The sequence below is a fragment of the Corvus moneduloides genome, chromosome 7, assembly GCF_009650955.1.
Source record: "Corvus moneduloides isolate bCorMon1 chromosome 7, bCorMon1.pri, whole genome shotgun sequence".
In the NCBI taxonomy this organism is placed as follows: Eukaryota; Metazoa; Chordata; class Aves; order Passeriformes; family Corvidae; genus Corvus; species Corvus moneduloides.
Genome location: NC_045482.1, coordinates 2,770,167 through 2,794,215, shown reverse-complemented (window position 1 = coordinate 2,794,215; position 24,049 = coordinate 2,770,167). Strand labels below are relative to the sequence as shown.

The following is a 24,049-nucleotide window of genomic DNA, read 5'->3' as shown; positions in this document are numbered from 1 at the left end:
CGTTTCAGAGACTTACCTACGATCCTGGCCTCCCTCAGGCTGAGAAATTATGAGAAAGTTGAAGATATAAACTAATTCTGAGCCAAGCAGCATTTGTTTACTTGTTGAAATGTGTCCGTGCAAGACGTCTGCAGTCTGTCTGATTTCCAGGATCGAGCCGAGTGCCTGTGAGTTGCTGTGGGACATCTCAGCTGCTGTAGCAAAATCTAGTGCTCTTATTTATGATCTGGGGAGAACTTTTATATACATATATATACACACGCGTTTGTTTCGAGAGCTGCTTCATCAAACTCCAACAGATTCTCAAAATTATTTCACATTTCCTCAGATATGAATTACTTTGTTTGCTGCTTTTTTTTTTTTTACCCTAAATGCCCACAAATCTGCAGTGTTGCAACCTACCTGTAGCGTTAGGTGGGGAGATTCTCTGCTCTGTAGATATGTAAAGCAGCCGTATCTGCATGAATCGCTGGATTTCCAAACAGCATGTTACAGTAGATACTGCTGATAGGAGTAACAAGAGGGTGCATAGTCCTTGTGATGGAAACACAGCTAGTACTTCAATTAAGAAGATATCTTTTCGAATTTGATAAAGCTTGTGTAATATCCGGTGTCTCCCTCTGTTGTGGCTTCGGAAAAACTGCTTTGTCAACAGGATCCCTTAGCTGCTTCTCTGGGATTAAAGCTTTCTCCTCCTGCTGCTGCTTTTTTGCTTCAATTAAGGGAGAATTAATTGCTGAACATCTGCAGTCCACCAAAAATGCCAATATATAAAAAATGTCTCCCCGAGGGGTGCGGGGGAGTGCATGTTTGCCTGCGTGTGTAGGTTAATGCGTGTTTGTGTAGACTCCGTGTGCCTGTGTGTGCATGCTCTGGGAATGGAGGAAAAGAAGGGATGGCACACACACCCCAACAGTCCTTTTTTCTTTGATTTGTACCAGGATCTACCTCCGTAGTTCTGCAGTCCATGTAATGCTGATATTTCATCTCATTTAAAAGTTTCCTGTAATACTTTGCCCAGGTTTTTTAAGAGAGGTCAGAAACCAGTTTGCTGCCAGGGTTGCACTGGCTGTTGGCTGGTGTGTGGGCAGGTTGGTGGCAGTGATGTGGCACCGTGGGCAGCCAGAAGTGCTCCCAAGACACCAGCACGGACCCTTCGCCTGGCGCCGACTCTCCCGGGGGTCACCCAAAGCCCCTTTCCCTCCCGGGCTCCACCACTTCAGCACAGCTCACCGAAGGTCAGGCCGTGCTGCATCGCTCCCAAAGTTTTAGAAAGGCTCCAGCTTAATCAGGCAGGCACATTGCAGCGGCTCCATGCATTATGCAGGCATTTAACATCCTGTGCTCCACGTTTTTTGCTGGCAATTACTGAAATGCTGAATAATGGAGAAGGTGAATTGCATCTTTGTTTCTGTCGGAATTAAATGTACCTGCTGCAGGCTGGGCTGTGTTGGTAGCCCCGGAAGTCCATCTTCAGAAATGCTGTAAATTAGATTCTGTAGTATTCCACCTCTTGCAGCCCAAGTTTAACTCAGCACCATCTTTCAGATCAGACACAGTTCTGACAACAGATTATGTTTAACTCTTTTTTCAGCTCAGGTTTCCCACCTCGGTTTAATGAAGTGGGCTGTGCTCCATACGTAGCACTAAGGAACAGTGGCCACCACAGGAGGTTTAGACCGTTCTTAAACTTGGCTTCAAAACCCTCCGAGCTGCCTATCACCATGCGATTTCAGGCAGCTGGTTTAATTTCTGGTACATCCAAAAACACAACTGCAAAAATGAGGAAAGTAGAAATTAGATGATTCTGTGAGCCACCATTCCTTCAGAGATATTTTGTGGTCATATGCGTCCAGGCATGTGTGTCTAATTTAGGTATTTCACATGCTTTGTTCTCTTTAGCAATAGTTAAGAAGAGGTTTAATTCAAGTGAAACAGTGATAGCTGTCTGTGCCGTTTGAAAACTCGTATTTATTTTCGGTGCTGATTGAAACAATTACCTTTACAAGTCAATATTTGAATTCATTCTCACTTAAAACTGTTTGTTTTCAGACCACAACACTGGTCTCCCTATGGAAGCAACTATTTGTATCTGGCATTAAGGTCCCATGGAGAAGCTGAGGAGGGGGATGGCTCTTCATATCCATGAAGCCTGGATACTTCTGTTTGTGCTCCCTGGTTTGGTCACTCCAGCTGCCATCAATCATGAAGACTACCCTGCTGATGAAGGGGACCAGACCTCCAGTAATGACAATCTGATCTTTGATGATTACCGGGGGAAGGGCTGTGTGGATGACAGTGGCTTTGTGTACAAACTGGGAGAACGCTTTTTCCCAGGACATTCCAACTGTCCCTGTGTCTGTACTGAGGATGGACCTGTTTGCGATCAACCAGAATGCCCTAAAATCCACCCAAAGTGCACAAAAGTGGAACACAATGGATGCTGTCCAGAATGCAAAGAAGTGAAAAACTTTTGTGAATATCATGGGAAAAATTACAAAATCTTGGAGGAATTTAAGGTATGGAACCCTTTCTTCAGTATTTCATATTAGTATGCTTTAGGAATTGTATTCTTGTTGGGAGCTCTCAAAGGCACTCAGTATTTGCTTACTGCCATTGATGAATGCTGACGTTGAAGTCATTTTTAGCTGTGATGCAGATCTGGCTCATGTAAAAGCTGTCACCTCCCCCTTATGTGCACTCCCTGAGGGCCAGTGGTCAGTCAAAAGCCCCTGTGGGAATTGCCAGTCCTCTCCATCTGCCTCCTTTGCTCATAGCATGGATCATGCTGGACTACCCAAGGGTGTGTAAACCAGTACTGAGTGCTTTTTAAGAACCCCTTTTGCAATTTGGTTAACAAAATATTGATGGCACAGTGCTGAGACTTGTTACTCATAACTGTATGAGCATGCAAATAAGTAGATGGTAAACTCTATTTAATTTTTTCATTTCAACTGTGATAAGGCTGTCTAGAATGGAGAAGATGAACTCCTAGGCAGATGAGCATCTCAGGCAATGAGAAGCGTGGGGTTTCATTGTAATGGTTGAGTTCATGTAAGGAATGTCATAAAGAAATCCTGAAATATATCTTAAAAACAAGATGGTATTTTCCAAAACCATTACACAACCTGCAGTTCTCATTCTAATGAGTTTGATCCCGTGCTTTCAATTCTGCTAAGAAAAACAGCATTTCACAATGAAGAACAGGGGCTGGAAAAGCTGTAGGTACACAAGTTTGTTCTTTAGCTCACGTGGCTTTAAGAGTTGAACCTCCATAATTGACAACAGCCTATAACTGTTCATGGCTGTGTGCCTGATCTTACTATACACTTGGCCAGTTTACTGTCTTTCCTGCAATGAAAATAATTTCATATAGGTCTGTGCACTTCACCAGTTCTTGGTAACATAGGTGGCAATTCCCTGTTTCACAGAAATTGTCATTTTCAGGGAAGGTAGCAGCTAGTAGTTCCTTTCTTCTATCATGTGTGGTGTATGTTTATCTTTTTCTGTCCATCTGAAACTGCAGCCGCTGAGTCTGGACAAGACAGTTTAATGTCACAAACAAGGTAAAGCCAATGTATGAGGAAAATCTCCCTGGGGGCCACCCTGATCAACCTGCTTTGCTTCTCTGAGGGATGTGAAGATGCTGATCTTGTGAACTGCTCAGATAACAGTTTCTTCTTGTCCTGAGAAGGCCTAGCCCAAGTTCATCCCATGATCACATTTCAGTGGTCTCATTTTGACTGCTGTGTTGTCAGGTGGTGAGATATCCCACCTAGGTGGTCATGTTTTTATGTGAGAGGTACAAGGACGTGTTTTTAGGAAGCAGAAATTTGTAAGGACTCTTTGAAGAGATTTCAGTGTCATTAAAGTCTCTTGGATGTGAATCAAGGGGAAAAGTAGTAATCACTTTTCCTGAAAGAAATAATTTCATCCTGATAACAGCTTAAACTCTAGGGAAACAGAATACAAGGGGGGAATGCTATTGGAGAGGTTAGGAGCCATCTGGTTCATTGCTTGCTGTATTCAAATACTTGGGGTATTGTGTGGAAAGCAAAGTTCCAGTACCCTCTGAGAAGCACAAAGTAGGTGGTGTCACACCACTCTCACACACAGTAACCTTCTGTCCAGAACAGATCCTTCACACTTAATTTAGCTGACAGTCAAACTTTTGACCTAGACCTGTGTTTTGCTGAGAGCTCAATATGTTGTGGAATAGGGCAGAAACCAATGTTTGGAAATCTCTGTGTTTACGTAGAATAAACAGTGAATTGCTTTTTTCCTCAAAGTACTGTTGGAGAGTCAGACAATGGAAGAACATTCCCAGGGGTGTTTGGTGGGAAAAAAAGAAGCACCTGTGAACTATAACTTTATAAATTCTATAGGAAAGACAGAACTTCAAGATTGAGGAAGCTGCTGCTCTGAAGTCTTGACTTTATGAGGCACCCAAGCATTTTGTTGTTTATTTCAGCAGAATATTTTACCTGCTATCCCTGGAGATGAAATCCTGAGCAGTTCATAGGTTTTACAGGGTCTGAGTTCTTCCCTTCCCTCATCCCGTTGAATTTATAAGGTCTGCAAACTTTCTGACATCCATTGTACACACACTGAAGTCAAAGACGAGAGGCTGTTCTGACTCAAACCCGGGCTGCTTTCAGTGGAAACAGAGGCACTGTTTTATGTGGTCTCAGAACCCTTTCACCCACTTGATTTACTTTTGCTGGTATGTAGATTCCAAATCGTCATCTATAGAAGTGCTTGTCACTGCTGAGTTTCAGCTGAAATTAGCCTCTATTTAAAAATCTTCTGCAAGTGTGTGTCTGTGTGTGTGTGCCAGGAATGACTCATCTTGTAGAAATTTCAGCTGCCTGATCTTTCACAAATTGGGATTAATTTTTTTCTCTTGGATTTTTTTTCTCTAGGATATCAAAATCTATGAGAGGCTTCCAGTTGGGTGAATTTACCTGTATTGTTTCTAGATTTTTTCTTAGGTTTGGGGTGAGAAATCCAGATGTGATTTAATCTTTTTTTCTTACCACTGGCAGTAACTGTGATGCTCTCAGGGTAAAGGAATAGTTACAAAGGACCATTTCTTGAATATTTAGCTTTCTTCTAGTGAACAGATTTTGTACCTCTGATTTTTTGAGTCATAACAGTCATAAGCACAAAATACAAACATGACAACAAGCCATGTAGCTTAGACAGCTGTCCAAATATTTATACTTGTGCCCTCAATCATTAACATGTACAGCTGAAATGCTGAAGTTCAGTTGTAAATCTAAACCCATTAAGAGTTTTTCTTGTATCCTTTTGTAAAATTTTGTGTCCCTGACTGATGGCTTAGTAACCCATGTAGCATCTTCATAGGTCTGTTATGGGTCCTGGGAGATGTTGGTGGGTTTGGGGCCACAGCTGCCCATACAGAGCCTGCTTCACCCCCTGGTTTCAGTGGGACTTTTCCCCAGCTTTGGCTGAGGCTGTGGTCCCACCTGGAAACCGCTGCAGGAGAGGCCAGCGCAGTCTCTCTAATGTTAATCATGGTGTGATTCAAACGTATCTAAAATACAGATTGATACCCTGTGGTCAGGATTTTGATACCTGTGGAGCAGGAGAGAGGGTAGGTCTGGTGGGTTTTACTGGGATCCCTCTCTCCCTTCCCCATCCTGTTTTCTGCTTTTCTCTTTGTTGGACTCTAATGTGATCGCTCAGGTCCCCACTGGCCCCTCTCAGGGCAGGGGTGGAGGCAGCTGTGGTGGCTGCAGGGAAGGTGTGAAGGATGTTGGAAGTCTTAGGCTGTTTTCCCCAGAGGGATTTGGCAGGGACTCCCAAGGTCACTTGGCAGCTGTTTTTTCTCCTGCACATCATCCTTGCTTTGATTTCAGTCCTGGAGGGTAAGGTCTGAGTTCCGAGTGCTCTGCACTCACCTGTAGGAGCAGAGATCTTTCGGGAGGTTGTTAACCCTCCCCTTTCTTCTCAGAGAGACAAAACAAGCAAATAGAGATTGGTCTTGGTTATTTTAAGTACACATGGTTGTGTCTTAAATGAATGTTCCCAGCCAGCAGCTGATGTAAAGTTAAGGAGACAGTGTTCCACCAGTGTGACGGATGTTCATTGGCAGCTGATGGAGAAATCCTGCAAATGTCACTGAGGCAAGATTAAGTCCCTAAGTGCTGATTAGTTTTTGCTCTCTTGCACGACTTGCTGAGAAAAGCACACACCTTTGAGAAGTGGAATTATGGAGTGGTTACGGTGTATTTGTGAGGAGCCACTGGAAGAGGATTGGGCTGTCAGTTTGGAAAGTCCATAATCAGCTCTGAAACTTCCTAGGTCTCTTATCGCCCCAGAGAGGCACATCCAGAATAACCTTCTGCAGACCTCTGGGTATGTAGCAAAATGCCATTGCTGGGAGATAAATGGTCAGCTCACAAGAGATTGTCAAGCTGACATCTTGAAATATTGTTTCCATGTTAGACTGACAGGCAGGGACTGCTCCCTGTCCCTGCAGGAGGGTGAGCACGGTGCCATCCTCCTCCAAGGCAGTGGCAGAAATTTCCTAAGCACAGATACTAAAATACCTGTGTTGGCCTGGCAGAACAGTGGGTGAGTTATCCTTTGGGTGGGAACACAAGAGGTTTTGGCCTTCCTGATGATGTTCCAGTGAGAAGAGCAGCTTCACCCTGCAGTTGTGAACTTGGACTTGGGAAACACTCTGGACATCTTTTGAGTGCTCTTCAGTGGCTGTCTTCCTTTCTGCCAAGCACAGAGCTGCAATTTAATCCAGCCATTGGCTCTGCCAGTGCTTGTCCTCTGCTGCTGACTTTATTTGCCTGCCCTTCCCAATGACTTTTCCAATTTCTTGTCCTCTCCCCTTCCACCTTTGCTCCTCCCAAACCTATCCTCACTGAAAAAGCCCCTAGATGATGCCCAAATATTTGTCCTTTGCATCAGCACAAGTGTGGAGAGATGGGAAAACAGCCCTTGCTCTTGCCCTTGCCTTTTCCTCCACACTGGGAAAAAAAAAAAAAAAAAAACAACAAAAAAGCAGGAAGGGTGAAATTTTTGCTTCTAGGGCAAAATCTCTGCTGACTTGAAAAAAGCCAGGATTTTGTTGCTAAAGTTCTGCTTTATTTTTCTTTCCCCTGTTCCCTGCCACTATATCTTAAGTTCATTGCTTTGTTTTGTCCACAAATCACCTGTAATTCTTCAGTGATGGTTTTTGTATCTTGCTGACTTTATGTCTTCTCGAGCAGTGCTCTGCACAGTGGGGACACAGCTCTAGCAGGGTTCTTCAGGGTGTAATCAGAAGCCAAAATATATGAGGGACTGTATAAGCACAGCATTACCATACACTAATTCTCAGCTCATTATGGAAACCTTTACTTCAGAGTAGTGGTACCTCCTTCTCCTTTGTTAATGCTCTTTAAAATGTTTTATTAATGCAATTATCTGGATATAACTGAACAAAGCAAGGCCTCTCATCAAAAGGCACATGCAGGCAGGTATGCAGCTGCTATCCCAGCAGCTCTCAGCCCCTGAATCGCAGTGTGTCCATCCTGATGCTGGAGAAAAGGAGGCAGTGAAAGCAAAAAGTGATTCCCCACCCCCAGAACTGTGCCAGAAATAGAAACTAAGTGGTATAAACAACAGCCTGGCTCAGACCACCAGGTACCCAGCCTAGGAGTGCAAGCTTATCAAATATGAATGGAGCACTTGAGATGTTCCAGAGTGTTACTGATGGGGTGGTGCTCTTAGGTGAGAAACAAGAGTGTGGCAGCCCTGGGTGGAGAGGGCCAGCACGTGGCCTCCGTTTTAATATTGGCATTTTTCTCTCCTAGATGTGTGCAGCAGCATTTTTTTCTACTATGACTCAAACAAGTGGGGCTTTTTCTTTTTTTTTTTTTTCCCTTCTTCTTGTGTGTTCTGCAATTTCACATATGGCTAGAAAATCGTAATACAAAAGAAATTCAATAACGTGCCTGTGCTTTAATAAAAGGAGGCATGAACAATGCCAGTTCTGAAGATAGCATACAGCCATTGAAATCAGACAGGGGAAACAGAACATCAGTCAGATGGAAAAGTATGATTTATTATCTTCCTCCTGGCAAAATTACAGTGACAATGTCTATGCAAAGGAATCTAAAATTACTGACTTACTGTATTTCTGTCATAATTGGTAGCAAGAAAACATACTAAAATAGATAGGTCTGTCACATATTGATCTATAGTGAAACCTGTTTTTAAAATTATGCTATGTACTTAGCTACTGATTTTGTAACATATATATCACATTATGCAAATATGTCATTACAGTAGGTGAAAGAAGATGGGCTTTATTCAGAATTCGGCTAAAAAAATCCATGGAATTTTCTTCCCTGGATCACAGCAATACATGGGAGGCCCCAAAAGCTCAGAGCTCAGTGGCACTGAAATGGGTGAGACCCAAAACTTGAGCATCCCCACAATTCAGAATCAGCAAGAACTGAGCACAAGCCCCCTGTTTTAGTCACGGTGCAGAATCCCAGTGCAGAATTCAGCCTGTACGTGCAATCCCAAAGGATTGGTATTTTTCCAGTAAATATGACACAGGAATTAATGTGTGCCCAGCATTTGTACTGCCAGAGCTGTGGCTGGGCTTTGAGTTATTCACTCCAGGAAACAGCCCATCAGCTCTGCTTGCTTCTAGAGTAGAGGCTGGCCAGGGAGCTACCAAAGGAGAGGGGATATCTGTGCACAGCCAGAGGAGAAGCTCTGGCACTTCCCCTGCCCTGCCTCCATTGCTGCTGGAGCCTAACTGTTAAGAAAATAGGATATGTAGGACATGCAGGTGTTACCAAATCCTTCCAAGAGTGGTAAAATCAAGTCTGAGGCTTTATTATTGTGCCAGATAATGCTCAGTGTGGCCAAGGAGAGAACTGCTCATCCCTTGGCTCTCCCAAACTGTTCATCTCTGTCACTCAGGGTGTTTCTGTGGGGCTGGTGAGCAGGTGATCCTCAGGTCGTCAGCTTAGGAAGAAGGATGTCATCTTTAGAAACATTCACAGCTCATTGGTGAGAAGGTTTTAGGAAACTATTTCCTACCAGAGCATGGGGAAGTGCAGGTATGTGTTGTTGCCACTGGAATGTGCTCTATGCAGAATTGTATTCATTAGAAATAATGCTCAATCAGCCAATTATTCTAGTTACTGTTTTAAAAACTGTAATTAGATAAGTTATGTAGTGACAATGCTCAGTCTACTTGCAAAATAAGGATACATGAGACTTCTTTACTCTGTTCTGTGGTAATTTCAGAGGTAATTCTTTGGGAATTACAGTAAAATCAGTATGGTTGGAGAAGCAATAGGGTTTGAAACAGGTCCTGAAAGCAGGGAATCTTTCAGTCTGCTAACTGTGGTCATCCCAGTCAGCAAAACCTTTCTGACTGAGGGTTAGCCCAGTGTGCTCCCTGTGTAAGCAGACTCCAGTGTATTCTTTCATCACAGATAACCCATTCAAACCTATTTTCAGTTCACATCCTTCCCAGCTTGTGCTCATAACCAAATGATGACATCCCCTGAGAGACAGAAACCTTCCAGACCTTGCTGGCTCCTCTCCTGAGGGTTTAAGCATTGCCATGAAGCACTGGATGCAAGGGGCAGACAGGATGATTTGGAAAATGCCTTCTCCTTGGTGCCAGCTTGTAAAGAGCTGCAGGTTCTCTGCTGCCTTGAACTGCTGCATCTCTGTGGATCCCAAGTGATGCACTGGGATGTTACACTGGTGTGAAGTTTAGTACCAGTGACATACTTCTCTGTGGAGTTTGCATGCTGCTGAGCTGAGGCAAGCATTCAGGAGGGAGCTGCTCCTCCAGGGGGAAGGAGGCAGCGTGTTGGGATGCCAAGGGGATGCAGGAGCTCCTGCTGCAGTACCAGGGAGCAGCTTCCCTTAGGGCACGAGAGGTGCAACACCACAGGCAAGGCCAAAGCTGAGGGTGATGGAGCACTGCAGTCTGCGGTGTGGGGCAGGAGGAGCTCCCATGTGCCCTTGGCTGCTGCTCCAGCCAGGAGTCACCCACCAGTCCATCACCCTGCTGATTTCCAGCTGCCTGAGTGTGTGGGGACATGGAGCTTGTCTTGGAGCAAAGCACAGTGGCTCAAGGTTTGTGTTCAGCTAGGCTGAATAACTATCACCTGGGTATCTTGTGAGTAAAACAGTCCCTCACCGTTATAAATCTGTAGCCCGGCCAGTATTGTGGCTATCTGACAAGCCAGGTGGGAAACTGAGGAGAAGGAATGGGACCAAGGTCCAAATCTCCCCAGTGATGACTGATTGTATTATACCTACCTCCATAATAGAAATTCAGTGTTTTATCAGTACCCGGAGCTGATCTCGCCACCTTCTCCTGTCTCTCATTGTGGACAAAGGAGGAAAAAGCAGACTCAGGTATAGGGAAAACACATGTAAAAGGGATCACCTTTCTGACCAGGTCCTCGGTTCCTTTCTCCCTGCTCCTGGAGGCTTTCTGCTAGATACAGCTCCTTCATAGCAAAAGCCAACCAGGAGGGAGTGGAGAGCAGAAAGCTGCCAGCTGGGCTCACTTTCCCTGCTGACATTAAAAGGAGCTTAACAAATATGAAGCACACAAAGACATTTTGTCTGTGTCTGAACAGGGCTGCGCTTCGCACATTGGAGCCACAGTCCCCTCTGTCATATCCGTAACCTTTCAGAAGGAGTCCCCTTCCCTGGGCACTGGGCATGTCTGAACTAAAAACTATTGTAATCTAGTCATAAAAATTATCACCAAAGTAATAGAGAGCTCCAGTCCCCTCAGCCCCAGGGTAGGTGAGGTGCAACTATTGTAAGGAATAAAATGAGACCTATATCAAAGCAAAGAGAGAGTTCTTATGGAAGAAGTGCAAAGTCATGTTTTTACAGAGAGCTTTGCTACTGCTCTTGGGAGAGAAAAGCAACCACGAGACTGCAGATACACGGCTCTGGTGGAAAAGGGGCCAGCACTTGGCTCAAGGTTGTCTCTCTCATCAGCTAATGGAGGAGTTACTCTTCAGATCCAGACATGGTTCCAGGAGCCTTTTCAACTCATCAAATTGTGTGGCACAGATCAAATCTATGAGTAAAAAGCTCCTAAAGCCGTCACAATCCTGACTCATCAGACGTGGGCCCAGGATACCCAGGATGAGGCACATCTTTTGTGCCCCTTGTCTGCCTTACTGATCTGTAGAGCGCCCCAGGAATGTTTACAAAAGAATGGCAAGGATAATGTTGTTTCTGGTTATGGACAGGCATGGCCTGGGAATGAAGGGAGGAGAGGAATACACGACCTGGGGTGATTAGAGCATCCCTGTGCCTTTCCATCTCCAGAATCCAAGCCTGGTCACCAGCATATGGAAAGACTTTTATGTTAGTAATATTTGTGTGTGTGTTGAGGGCTCCTTTAAAAACAGGATCTCAGCATCTGATTCTTCTGCTTCTTGAAAGCCAGGTCCTTGGTTTAGCCAATCTGCAGTGTGGTGCAAACATTTTTCAATTTTTGGATGGCAAAGTTCATTTGTATTGCTAGTGCTCCATATAAGTAGGATACCGCTCCAATTTTTTCACTGCAGATAAATTATCTAATGACTTAGTCGTTTTTTCCTGTTGCAAAGTCATTTGCAACCTGATGGTGTTTTCAGTGAGTGTGCTTGTCTACGATTACTTAACAGATTGTTTATTTGAGCAACTTTCCACCTATGGAAAATCTAAGTGGTTATGGTTTCTGTACTATAATTGATATTGTATCTCCACTAGCTGGCTGGATGATTTTTATTTTATTAAGTAAGTGACAGAAATGAGAGAAAGTTTTGCCCTTTGCAAGTTTTTGTATTGGCACATACAGAAGAGCCATTTACCAAATTTTTAACACAAATTAGATGGTTATTTATGTGCTGCTAATAGTGAAAGCCAAGTGAGCAGCCCAAAAGAGAAGTGGGCAGGTTTCAGTCTCATCTTCAGGTGGGACTTGTTCACCAGCTCCTTCTCCACAAGTTTGGCACCTGCAAAATTTCTCAGCTGAAAGCTCTCTGAATTTTCCTGCAATCTTCTGCTAATCTGCCTGAGATCACAGGCAATTTCAATAACAATGAAAATGATTCTAATTTCTCCTCCCGGAGTATCTCTGATGAATGCTATCCCAGTTCCTTTTTTATTCCTCTCCCCTGGTTTATGACTTCCCACCTCAGCCGTAATGCCAAGCCGTTTTTGCCTCCAAATTTATTCATCAGGTCCTTTCAAACTTTCTTTCCTTTCTTGCTTCCTGCCAATACATTCCCCACCTGAAACTGTAGCTACAGAGATAATTTCCATCAGAATTGCCATTGTCCTTAGTATCATTAAAAGTTACAGCTCCTCTTAAGATGTAAGTGCCCAATTTGACAGACGTCACTCTGCATCGCTCTGCTTTTCCTGCTGTTTTGTCTGCATTGAGCAGGATGCCATCAGTCCAGCCTGTCTGAGGGGATTATCTCTGCAAGTCTCTTGGAAACTAGAAGAGGGAGAGATTGACAGCAGCGATGGTTTTCAGTTTTCCTTTCCTTGGAGCCCAGCACTTGCAGGCGATGGGACACATCCAGACGTGTAGGCAGGAGGTGTGTGTGGATACAGCTCGTGGATCTGAATCTATGGCAGGGTGTGCAGAAGTGCCAGGTGAGATCCATTGCATCCCAAACCACTGTGGCATCAGCAGAAATGCAGAGGCTGGCACCTCGTTTTTAAGGGGTTGGCACTTCTTTTTCTAATGTGTTCTCGAAGGGGGAGAAAGCATTTCAACTCCATATTCAGTAAAACTGCCATGAGAAGCATTTTTTTCCCTTTGCAGTATCACCTAGAAGAGGCACATCCTTACCATGTCCTTTTTGGTGTTTGAAGGAGCTGGGAGCTGACATGCCTGATTTTGGTTTGCAGTGGTACCAAGAGTCCCGGCATCTCCTCTGCCTTTGCTCTGATGTGATAGCTCCTTGGGTTTCCCCAGGGCTCAGAATTCTAACAAGCCCACTGGCTTAATTTTGTGCTTATACCCCTCTTCAAGTGCCAGTCAACCAAGCAGATTTCTCCAGTCATTCTGACCATGTTGTAAATTCACCTGTGACTCTGAAAAGGCCCCAAAACCAGGTATACTCAATTCAGTGGAAATACTTGGATTGTCTTCCACTGACTTGGACAGCCCCTGCAAGATGATCAGTAGGTGCATTGCAACATGATTAGATGGTTGTAAACCCTGACATGTAGCTTTTCTACTTCGTTCCCCAAAAGAAAAGTCCAGGGTTCCTGATACAATAGTTGTGAAGTCTGTATTGCTCTCTACCTGTCTGGTAGAGCTGTGTGTGACTGGTGAAGGGCTGTTGTGTGTCAGGCAGCACGAGAACATGGTCCTTACATACCACTTCATGGGACCTTGTCAATGAGATGAAGCCTTCCAGGATGGGATTATGGGACATGCTTGTACAAAAACCCTTTTCAGGCTTAGCTGTAGGAAGGAGGGGGAAGAGAGCAGCACAACAAATCCTGATAACTGGATCTCAGGCTTTGAGCAGCCTGGCTCCGGCAAAGATGTAAACCTTCTTCCATGAGGCTGAAAACCCAGGTACGAAGAAAATGCCACAAGATTCAAGGCCTTTTCTTGGAAAAGTGAGGAGAGGTCCAAAGTGTTAGGAAATGGCTGTGCTAAACATGCCTGGAGGAGCTGGCATCTAAATTCATGGAGTGGAAAGTCTCCAGGAGTAACAGGTCTCTGTACAGTCAGTTTTATTCATGCAAGATCCACTGGCTCTTGAAATACTCAGGTGCCAAATAGCACTTTAGTCTTGGAAGGCTGCTTGGAAAATGAGCAGCATTTTCACAGCTCCTGGAGGGGTATGAGCCTCAAACCCCAAATATGAGTGAAGCCAGCTGGAAGAATCCCAACTGATCACAGGGAACTGCAGCCTTGAAACTTGGTCTGAGACATTTCCTGAGCTGCGTGACATGAAAACTAGTTAGCCTTGTCAGTGTGGCAGCAGAACAGAAAAGTGAGGAAAACTGGTTCTTACTGATTGACAGAACAAACAGGTGAAGAAAAAGTGTCAGTCAGATGTCATCTTCAGGGTTTTTAGTTTGTCTTAGGTAAATCCCTCCCTTTCCCCCTCTCCAGAGCTGTTTGTGTAGAAGCAGCTCAGAGTGACGGACAAGCAGACATACAGACAGAGAAATCCTGATTGCAGGCAGGCAGGAGGAGGGCTGCAAGAGGATGTTTTATAGATACAGATATACTTCCTCCATTCTCTCAGGGAGAATATTCACCACTCTGTGATGAGCTTTTGCAGGGCAATGTACATGTTACAGGAAAGCCTTTCACATGTTCAGGGCAGCAGAGAGGTGGCTTAGGTGCTGTAGTTGTGGGCAAGGCATGAGCTAAGGGAGAAATATGAAAATGAGGTTCAGTAAGTACTTGCAACAAGAGAATTCCTATGACTAAATGAGATGACTGAGGTGCTTCTTGCAGAAGCTTCTTGCAAGATCTTGCCAAAAATCTTGAAGTTTTGTGTGTCAGTTATTAGTGTGATTGTACCAGCTGCCTTGGTCTAAAAACGTTTGATTCAGATCTCTTCTGCTGTAGAAAAGCATAAAAGAGTAGATTTAAACGTTGAGTTCTATATCCAGATTTTAATTTTCTTTTCTCCACCCTTCCCTCAGGTTTGGGGATAATCAGGTTTGTAGGCCATTTCCTCAAGAATTGTTAGATCAAGTGATCTCTCTGGCTGTCCACCAGTCCTTTTAGAGGACTTGAGGGCCTGCTCACAAAATAGACCTCTCAGAGGTATGAAATTTCTGTGGGTTTTTGGAACCTTGTAGCTGACTAAAGAAGGACCCACTTGGTGCCCAACCCTGTAAGAGAGGAGTAGCTTATCACTGAGAGGAGTAGCTGCATGATGTTAGCAGTCATAGTTCCTATGTGTGCTGGCATTTGCTTCCAAAAAGAGGGTGAAAGCAGTGCGGAGCTGGTGTGTATGGGTGTGAGAGTGAAGATTAGGAGGTAGGGCACCCATATCCTGTTTGGCTTCCCGATTTCCGCTGCCCAGGGTGTACCTTGTTTTTCATTCTGTTTCCTTTGCTGCCTTTTTCATGTGTTTGTTTATATCATCTGTCAAGTTTATCATTATGTGCTCACACACATAAAATCTTTATTAGCCATGTGTATTTTCTATTCTCTGTTCTAATTTTCCTTCCTTCTTTCTTTGTTAGCAAACTCTGCTGATGGCAGATGTTTCCCATTTGACAGCACCTGCGACTCAGGTTTTCCAGCCGCACAGCAGAACGAGTACTAGCTCCCTCCTCTGGCCATCCCGAGCTGTGTGATGGGGCCATCCCACACAGGAGCAGGGGCTCGCGGTCCTCCTTGAGATCAGTAGAACAGAAGAGAACTAGAAATTGGGCTGTGATCTCAGGGGTGGTTATGAATGGGTTGTGCTGCTCCGGTCTCTTTGAACTGACTGGCTGAAGGAGAGGGGCATCAGGGTCAGTGCTGAGACTGAGAAAAGGTCCTTTGTGCTCTGTGTCCCATTTCAGCTGCTGTTAAAAGCCCTTGAGTGGTGGATAGATGTTGGCCACATCTGCTTCCCACCAGCTTGGCTTGACTTGGCCACTATGCTGACAACAACATCCAAGAACATATTACCCCACTGGCTCTTAGGGTCAGCGCTCTCAGCCCCTTTAGAAGTGGAGATGGGGCAAAAAGAGTTTCAGTGCTTTGCACTGGTTTGGCCAAGTCAAACTGCTCTGCTGACTGATACCTTCTGCAGAAGTTTGCTCCTGATAGAGCCATTTCTGGAATCATACCTTGAGCAGTACAGGACTATGGAATGGTGCAGACGTGTATCCGTGTTGTGGCTGGGCATCGTGGGCACCCTTTTCTTTTGGGCAAGGGTCAGAAGAATGTTTCTTCACCAACAGCTCTTGAAATCCTGGCTAATAAATCCTTCCCTAGAGAGTTTTCTAAGAGATTATTCTGCCTTGGACAGGGGAGTAAATAAATTACCACCTTTTGTGATCCTTTAATCTTAGCACTGTTTCTAGAACATCAGTTTAAGAGACACGAATAAAGCATTTGCACTGTCCATACAGGATGGTGTCCTCTCTCCTTCCTGCTCCAGAAAACCTGCTGTATTTTTTCAGTATTCTCCTTCAATAGGGATGAGAGTTCCTTTTCTGGAACTGTTGTTTGAACTTCAGTGGCTATGAAAGTGTAAACCACCCCTCTTTCATGGGGGATAAATCTTTAAATCAGGAAACAGGAGACAAAACTTCAGGACATCTTCTGCTGGTTCCCTGTTTTTCATTGGTTCCCAATTTGTCATTTTGCTGCTTGGTCTTCTTGCTGCCTGTACCAATAGATAGAGGACTTTTTGGCCAGTGTCCCATAGCTTTTCCACAAGAAGGGTAGCACCAGGGAAAGTAATAGCTTGGATGCAGAGCCTGCAGACCACAGTTTCAAAATGCTCAATCAGTGTGCTTGGGGCAGAGTCCTTTCTGAATGGGCAGGGATTTGCAGCTCGCATCCCAAAGCACATCCCATGGAAGAAAGTGCCAAGACACTCATAAACCAAGTGGACAGGAGGGCTGGAGTCCCCCATGGTAAGCGGCACTGACGAGTGAGCTGAGTGGTCAGATAGAGGAAGATCCTGGTGGCAAGACCAAGTGGCTTGACCTTGATACAGCGGGGAGGAGGAGGTGGCAGAGAAAGGTCTGGCTCGTGCCAAAGCAGCCCTTTCATTGGTGGCTGCTCGCTCCGTGTTCTGCCAGGGTGTGCTTTCCATCTCTGATTGTGTGCAGCTCTTCCTTCTTGGAAAGCTGCTCCCAGCGTCAGGCAACATCCTGGTTTATTACAGTGTCATTTTCAGGCTACACCACCAACGCTGAGGCAGAAGATGTGTGTGTCATGTCTCATTCGCTCAGTCGCAGAGTCATTCAGGGGCAGCTCTGCTTGTACTGATCCTCTTTGAGCTGTAGATTGGGCTGCAGCCCTGGAAAAGCATCACCTATTTCTTAGCATTGCAGCCACTGGAGTAGTGAGGATGGGTGCAAGCCCTGGAGGAGACATCAGTGAAAGCTTCCACAAATCACAAGATCTAGTTCTGCTGCTCATATAATTAGTGATTAAAATGAGTAAAAACAAAGCAGCAATTTTCTTATTGATCCCTCAGCAAATATCTCTATTTTCTTTTGTATTGCTTCTTCTTATTAAATAGCCTTGAATAAGAAATGTCAGTCAAATTTAGATTTAGATTCCTGGTGCTTCAGACAGAAATCAAAGCAGAATTGAAAGAGGAACGATAATTAGAGAGAGGAATTCCACCTCCACACACTTCTTCCCTTGCTCAAGGAGTGCTGATTTTATCTAAATTGCCAAAGCCGTGAGCAAATGAGAGGTGATGGGAATTACAGACTGCAGATGCTGAGACAAAGCAAGGGAAGGTTTAATTAGTGCATTTTAAGGTAGAAACGAATTTCCTGGGAATAAATTATTAGACTCAAGACACACAGAACTTCTTGGAGGTGAACTGAAAAGCTTTTTACACACCAGAACCAGGGCTCGCAGGTTGTATCTGTCTTGTAGAAATGAGTGACCTATCACTGGGGTCTGAAACACATCAGGATGAATCCTTCTTTCTTTGCATCCCACTTAATTCTTTAATATTGAGGAATTCCCACAGCTGCAGGTTCACATAAACCAGAATTTTTTTTCCAATACCCACATTTACTCATTGAAATGTTAGTGATGGATGCTGAGAAATTGGGAGTTACATATCAAACCTGCTGGTACTGAAAGGAAGTTTCTTTCCTTTCAATTCTCCTCTTACTCTGCTTTCTTAGCTCTGTTGCTATGCTTTCATGACGCTTGCACACTCATAAGTCACTGGGAACCTTAAAACACTGACCTTTCTGTTTTCAACAGATTTTTGCAGCTTTTTAAAGGTTGAGACAGTAACAACTGTGCAATTTGGAGGTGGATAGAGATTCCTGGCTGAATTGATGGTGCTGAAACAAAACCATTTAGCTGGGTGCTTTAATCCAGAATTCCCTTACTCAGCAGAATTACTCAGTCTCTTAATTATTTACGTATTTTATGTGAGCCTGTTGCTCACAAGCCTTGTTGAAGCAAGCACAAGAGGGGCCAGGTTGAGATCTCATGGTTGTGTTATGGGAGTGTTCACAGACCCCTGATGCAGGTGCTGCACAAACACAGAAGAAAATGGGTTTGCCCCTCCAAGACCAACACTATTCCCCTCTGCCCTCAAGAGTGGGAATGAAAATACCCCAAGAGGCCGGGGGATGGACAGGCCATCCCAGCAGCACCTTTCCAACAGCTTGGGGGTGGCTGGCAGTGGTGGTCTGCGTGAGAGATGGGTATGGCCTGGAAAATCAGCCTGTCCTTCCTTCCTGGAATGAACCACCACTCGTGACCTTCCACGAATCCTGCTCTTCTTCTGGCCAGATGTGTAACATAAAACAGATGGGTAGAGAAAGGTACAACCTAGTGACTGCAGCTTTTTTGGCAAAGGGACCTAAGGCCTTAAAGGACCCCTCACTCTTGTGTGGGAAAACAAGGCTGACGCTCGCTGGTTTTTGTGATGTTGTGGTTGCATATTTCAGCTGGTGCTCTCTGGTGCCAGAGGTTAACTTGTATCACCCATGATGAATGACTCCGTCAGGGGGTATTGAACGCTGATGTGTTTATCTTGTGGCAAGATGGGAATGTTGCAAACTTGTGAGCTGCGGGAGGCAATGGGCTAATTTGAGATTTGTTCCTAGCCCTCGCCATGCGAATGGTGTCGCTGCGAGCCCAGCAATGAAGTTCACTGTGTTGTAGCAGACTGCGCAGTCCCCGAGTGTGTCAACCCAGTCTATGAACCAGAGCAGTGTTGTCCTGTCTGCAAAAATGGTAAGAAAGAACTGTGTTGGCTTTAACAGAGATATAAAGGAAACATTTTATTGAAATGCTGTTACTGAGGTTTGGTTCCATCGGCACGGGCTGGTGTTGGGGCTGGTCCTTCTCTGGTGCTTCAGTTATGGGGTAAAAATTAAAGCTGCCCTTCCTGGCCTGTGTCTTCTACTTGAAGCAGATGGAATGGCTGACTTGACAAAGGTTTTATAGGATTGAGTCCTGATATCAGTGATTGTTGTTTCATGTCTCTGCTTTTTTCTCAGAATTAGTCTAACAGAGACTCAAATACATGAGAAAAGAGAGGGTCATTGTCCCTACAGCAAGAAACCAATGGTTATTATCTAAGACCAAGGGAAAACTCACCAAAATCAATAGCAGAACTTTTTCTGTGGCCAGTAAGATGCCCACCAAGCCCAGAACATCATTAGCTGTGTACTGGAGTCAGTGTGTAGCGCTGGCCCTCATTGTCCTGCTGAGGTGATTTCATGAATTAGAGTCTGAATTAGTAGATTCATCAATGCTTTCAAGAAGTGTTTTGGAATGACCAAAAGTACCTCTTTGGAAAATAAATCTGTTTCCGAAAAGGTCTCCCTGGTCTGGTACCACAGCCTGTACTCACATATGTCTCTGATGTGAAGACAGATTAAAAGGTAAGGCAGCTGCACATAAACCTCTTCACAGCTTTCTGAACATGTAAGAAATGGCTACTTGGATTCATCTCCTTGTGTTTAGAATTCACTATCCGTGTATATTTGCTCTCACATACATCACCGCTGCTGGATAAGAGTAATGGTTGCTTTTGTACCTAAATGAAAATGTTGGTAAAGAAATAACATTTTCAAGACATTTTCTGCTCTTTAAGACGGAGTAAAGGCACAGAGTTGGAAACATAAAATATTTTTACTGAAGGAACTCGAAAAATTAAAAAATGTTTGGAAAATTATGCCATCAATATTACTTGAAATCCTGTATCTGTATTTTGGTTCAAAAATACTTTGTCAGATTCTCACTGAGTTTTGTGTTTCTGTTGTAAAGCAGAAAATGTACGTAGGAAATCTCACTGGTTTGTTTTTATTGACAAAGTTCAGAGGAGAGGTGTGTTACCAGCTCTGCGCATCACCTTTGTGGACAGCCTGCTGTGCTTGGGTGTGAGGTTTCCCATCACACTCACCAAGATCGGTGTCCTGGGTTGGTGACTCGGGGGTACCACTGGCTGTCACCGGGCCTGTCACCAAGCTCAGACTCATTCACACCCCAGCAAACACCTCTGGAGCGTGTGTGGCCTCTGTGTTCCCATCGCGTGTAGGGCACCATCCCACATCCCCTCATTTACAAGTGGCAGCACATCCCATCCGGTTTGCATCACATGAATCCAACCCTCAGGCTTCCCAGGAGTTCAGGCTCGGAGGAGCCTTCACACAGGTCCAGGAGATGCTGGATTTTTCTCCCAACCCTTCACCACCATGAACAATTTCCCCAAGAACCACATTCCCACTTTGGGGCTTGGTGACTTTCTGTGTTGCAGTCTCCGACATCCCTGGTGACCAGGGCTGAGAAGCATCTTTGTTCCCACAACTGAGTGCCCAAAACACGAGGGAGAAAGGGAAAGAGCAGCTCCTGCTGGTGGAGACAAGGACAGGACGACAGAAGGAAGGCTGCATGGAACACAGTGAAGTGATTGGAACCCTCATGGAGAAGCCAGGAGGCTTCATCCATGGTTGTACCAAATCTCTCCCCTCCTCTCTTCACTCATCTGTTGGGGATACACATAAAGCTCTGCAGCTGAAACCCATTTTAGGCAGGGGTGTATTTCTCACCATCCCCTTCAGAGCAGGGAGTGCTTTGGGGATCCTGGTCTCTGCAGCTCGCAGCACAGCTCAGCCAGCGGAGGGCTGTGGCTGTTCCCTTGGGATTGAGGAGCACATCTGCATGGGGGTGCTGCAGGGGGAGCTGAACCCCTCCTGGTGTCCCAGCCTGGCTGTAGGGATGGAGACCCCTCAGCTGGAAGGGCTTTCTGCTCCTCCTGCTGCAGCTGGAGCTGGCCGGCTTATAGTTGGCCCAAGCTTGCAGTTTTGGCTGCGTCCTTCACAAATGTAATGAAGTAATTCCCACAGTGATAGGAATTAGTAGGCACCAGGGCAGTCTGCTGTGTTGTGGGGAATCTGATGATCAGGGTTTGTCACTGCTCTTGGACATGCTGAGTGTGGCACACACCGTTCACCTTTCTCTTACAGTTTGGGAGATTCAAGTGGAAGTAGCAGCCATTCCTGTGTCTCTTCCCATCTGAATCTCTCTGACACATCCTAATGAATAAGGAGGACAGTGTTTTCAGCTCTGTGTTTGTCTTGATACCAAAGTTTTATCTTTCAGCTCTCCATTTCAGCCAGTCATTTAAAGCTCAGTTTCACAAATGCATGAAGATAACACAAGCTGACAGACCCACTTAAATGACTGAAACACCCCTTTTTTAATTTATTTTGTTTTTTCCTTCCATTCAGTAGCTTTTGTTTTCTGTCAAAGTGGTGAAGACACAGTGCCATGTTCTGGTGTGATGAAAAGATTTTAGTCCCTGTGGTCATAATTTCGGATTGACAAACTGAAGAGCTCAAGGGATACATTGTTGGGGGGGAAGTTAATCTCTGTGGTGCAAATCCTCAACTCAAAAGCTACACCTTAAAATTTTGGTACGGAAAATCCTCATTTCAGGTAAAACACAGCCCTGCATCATTTGCTGTACTCTGCTAGGAGCATGCCTTGCCTGCTTGTTTAGCTGTTGCTGCTATTAATGAGAAAATAATTTTCTTTCCATACAGTCAGGTAGATTTTCATAACTTTATTAATTACATTTTGCCAAGAACAGAAGTGCTGGGTTTTGGTGAGCACTGGAACAGACTGCACAGAGAAACTGTGGCTACCCCATCCCTGGAAGTGTCCAAGGCCAGGTTGGATGGGACTTGGAGCAGCCTGGGAGAGTGGAAGGTGTCCCTGCCCGTGGCAGGGGGTGGAAAGGGATGAGCTTTAAGATCCCTTTCAACCCAAACCAGTCTGGAATTCTGTGATTCTGTGATAATGCAAAAATCCATTGATTTTAACATTCCTGACCTGAAGATTCATAGAAAGCCAATACCGATTTCCCTCCCATCATTTAAGAGCAGTGTGAACAAATGGCTTTGGAGATTTGTTCCTTCTTGGCTATAGAAATGAAATTGTTATCTCGTGCTTCACTAAACACAGCAGCTCATGCAAGGCTGGCTGTTCCTGGCAAGGGATACCACATTCCACACGGAGCATGCGGACTTCACTGGGAGGCTCAGATTTGGGGCTGAGGGAGGGAGAGGACGTTTTCTCCTTCGTGTCCTATCATCCAGTTTGTCAGAGTGGATTTTAAGGGCGATGGCTCCAGGTGCTGTGCAGCATTTCTGTCACAGAAATGAAAGGTCACTGGATTTCACGTTTCCTGGTAGTGACAGACCACAGAATTATGGCCCCGAGTTGTTATTTCCACTCACTGTGACTTCTCCAGACACACAAAAGTGTGTCACTGTTGTTAACTCTCTCCTCTGCGGGATCCCAAAGTTGCCTGTCACTGGCAGAGTCCAGCTCATGGTGCCACCATTGTGTCCCTCCTGCCTCAGGTTCTGCTGCAGCTCAGTGACAACATCCACCCACTCCGCCTGTGCCGGAGCCTTTCCGGGCAAATATTCCCAGCGAGGTCCGCATGCTCCTGTGGCCAGGGCTGTCGAGGTGCCTGTGTGGTGTTACTGGGCCCTTCTCTCCTGACCCTGCACTCTTCATTCCCAGACCTCTGCTTGTCCCTCCCCATAAACCCATCCACTGCTGTGGGGCGAGCCCTGCTATTGGTGGGATGTGTGTGTTTTAGCTCCCTTTCTATGCATCACTTGGAGGTTGCTCTTCCCATTTCCTTCAACCCTTTGGATGTGGTCTGGGAACAGTGCGGGATGCTGGGATGGGGGGCATCCCCAGTGTATCATCCCTCACATGGCTTAATCTGGTTTAATCTGTGATCCAGATTAAATGGGTTCCTCTGCTTTGCCAGCTCCAAGCAACTCTCACCTACTGCAGTGCACAAAGGGAGAAATTCCCTGTGTTTCATTTTCTTGAGGTATGAACTAAACAAATACTATAAATTTTTGGGTTGGGGTCTGGTTTTGACTCTAATTTAATTTTTGTTGTCACCAATCCTCAACAAAAGAATTTGTTACCCAGTGAGCCAGATAAAAGCTAACATGTCCACAGTGAAATATCTCCTGGCGAGTGTGCTTAGTCAGCCTGGGCTTCTGGAGACATTTGTGATGGAATACTGGGCAGCAGGAAGACATTTCGTAGATAATCTGTCACTGAGTCTTTAATTAAAGTTTTAAATTATCACAGTTGATACAGATTTCCAAGTAAAGAGGCTGATCCTGCCATCCACACACAAGTAAAAGATCCCTTTGACCTTCAGCAGATTTTACATTGGTAAAATAGCATGTCTTCAGGCAAAGCTCTTGTGGGTATTTATTATAATGTGCTATAAATATTAATAACTCCCTACAAATGTCTTCATATTTGAGGGCATGAGCACAAAAGTCAGTAAATAATAATTTATTTCTGTGCATATAAACCCACATTTTCCCTAAGCTTCTCTCTTAATTTACTGAAATATAAACTCGTTGCTCATTATTTCTCTGTTGGAGTTAATTTGAAATAAGCATTCTGCACCCCAGCCTGATCCTGCTGTAACACTGCGTGCTCAGGAAACCCCCAAGGATTTTCCCAGCCTCTTGAAACCTTTCCTTTGGGAAACAAATCGGTGTTGCACGTCCCTGAGTGAGTTTTCCATGTCTCTGTGTAGAACAACACCGGGGGCAGACCTTTGAGGCTGCCTTTTCTTAGCAAGTGCTGTGAAGAAATGCATTTTTTTCTAAGTGGGAGACTTTTGGGAGTCCCCAGGGGGTGTCCCTTTGGAAAAGCTGTGCCGTGGGCAGTGGGGCAATTGGTGTCTGGACATGGGCCAGGCTATTCCTGTCCTGGCCAGCCAGTTCAGAGTTGGTCCATGAACTTCATTTCCATTCCCAAAGTAAGCAGGGCAGGAAGTGT

The 24,049-nt window shown here is 45.0% G+C and overlaps 1 protein-coding gene across 4 annotated transcripts in view; it reads left to right on the top strand.

The window, feature by feature from the left end:
• The window catches only part of VWC2L (von Willebrand factor C domain containing 2 like), a 48,240-nt gene that overhangs the window by 505 nt on the left and 23,686 nt on the right, over nt 1-24,049 (top strand). For 2 of the 4 annotated variants that reach the window (XM_032114727.1, XM_032114729.1), the window contains exons 2-3: nt 2,053-2,519; nt 18,817-18,946. In XM_032114727.1, the coding sequence (XP_031970618.1) occupies nt 2,109-2,519; nt 18,817-18,946 (541 nt within the window). In that variant the 5' untranslated portion in view covers nt 2,053-2,108. Of the gene's footprint in view, nt 1-38; nt 168-2,052; nt 2,520-18,816; nt 18,947-24,049 lie in introns of all 4 variants that reach the window. The other 2 variants (XM_032114728.1, XM_032114730.1) reach the window with 2 other exon arrangements.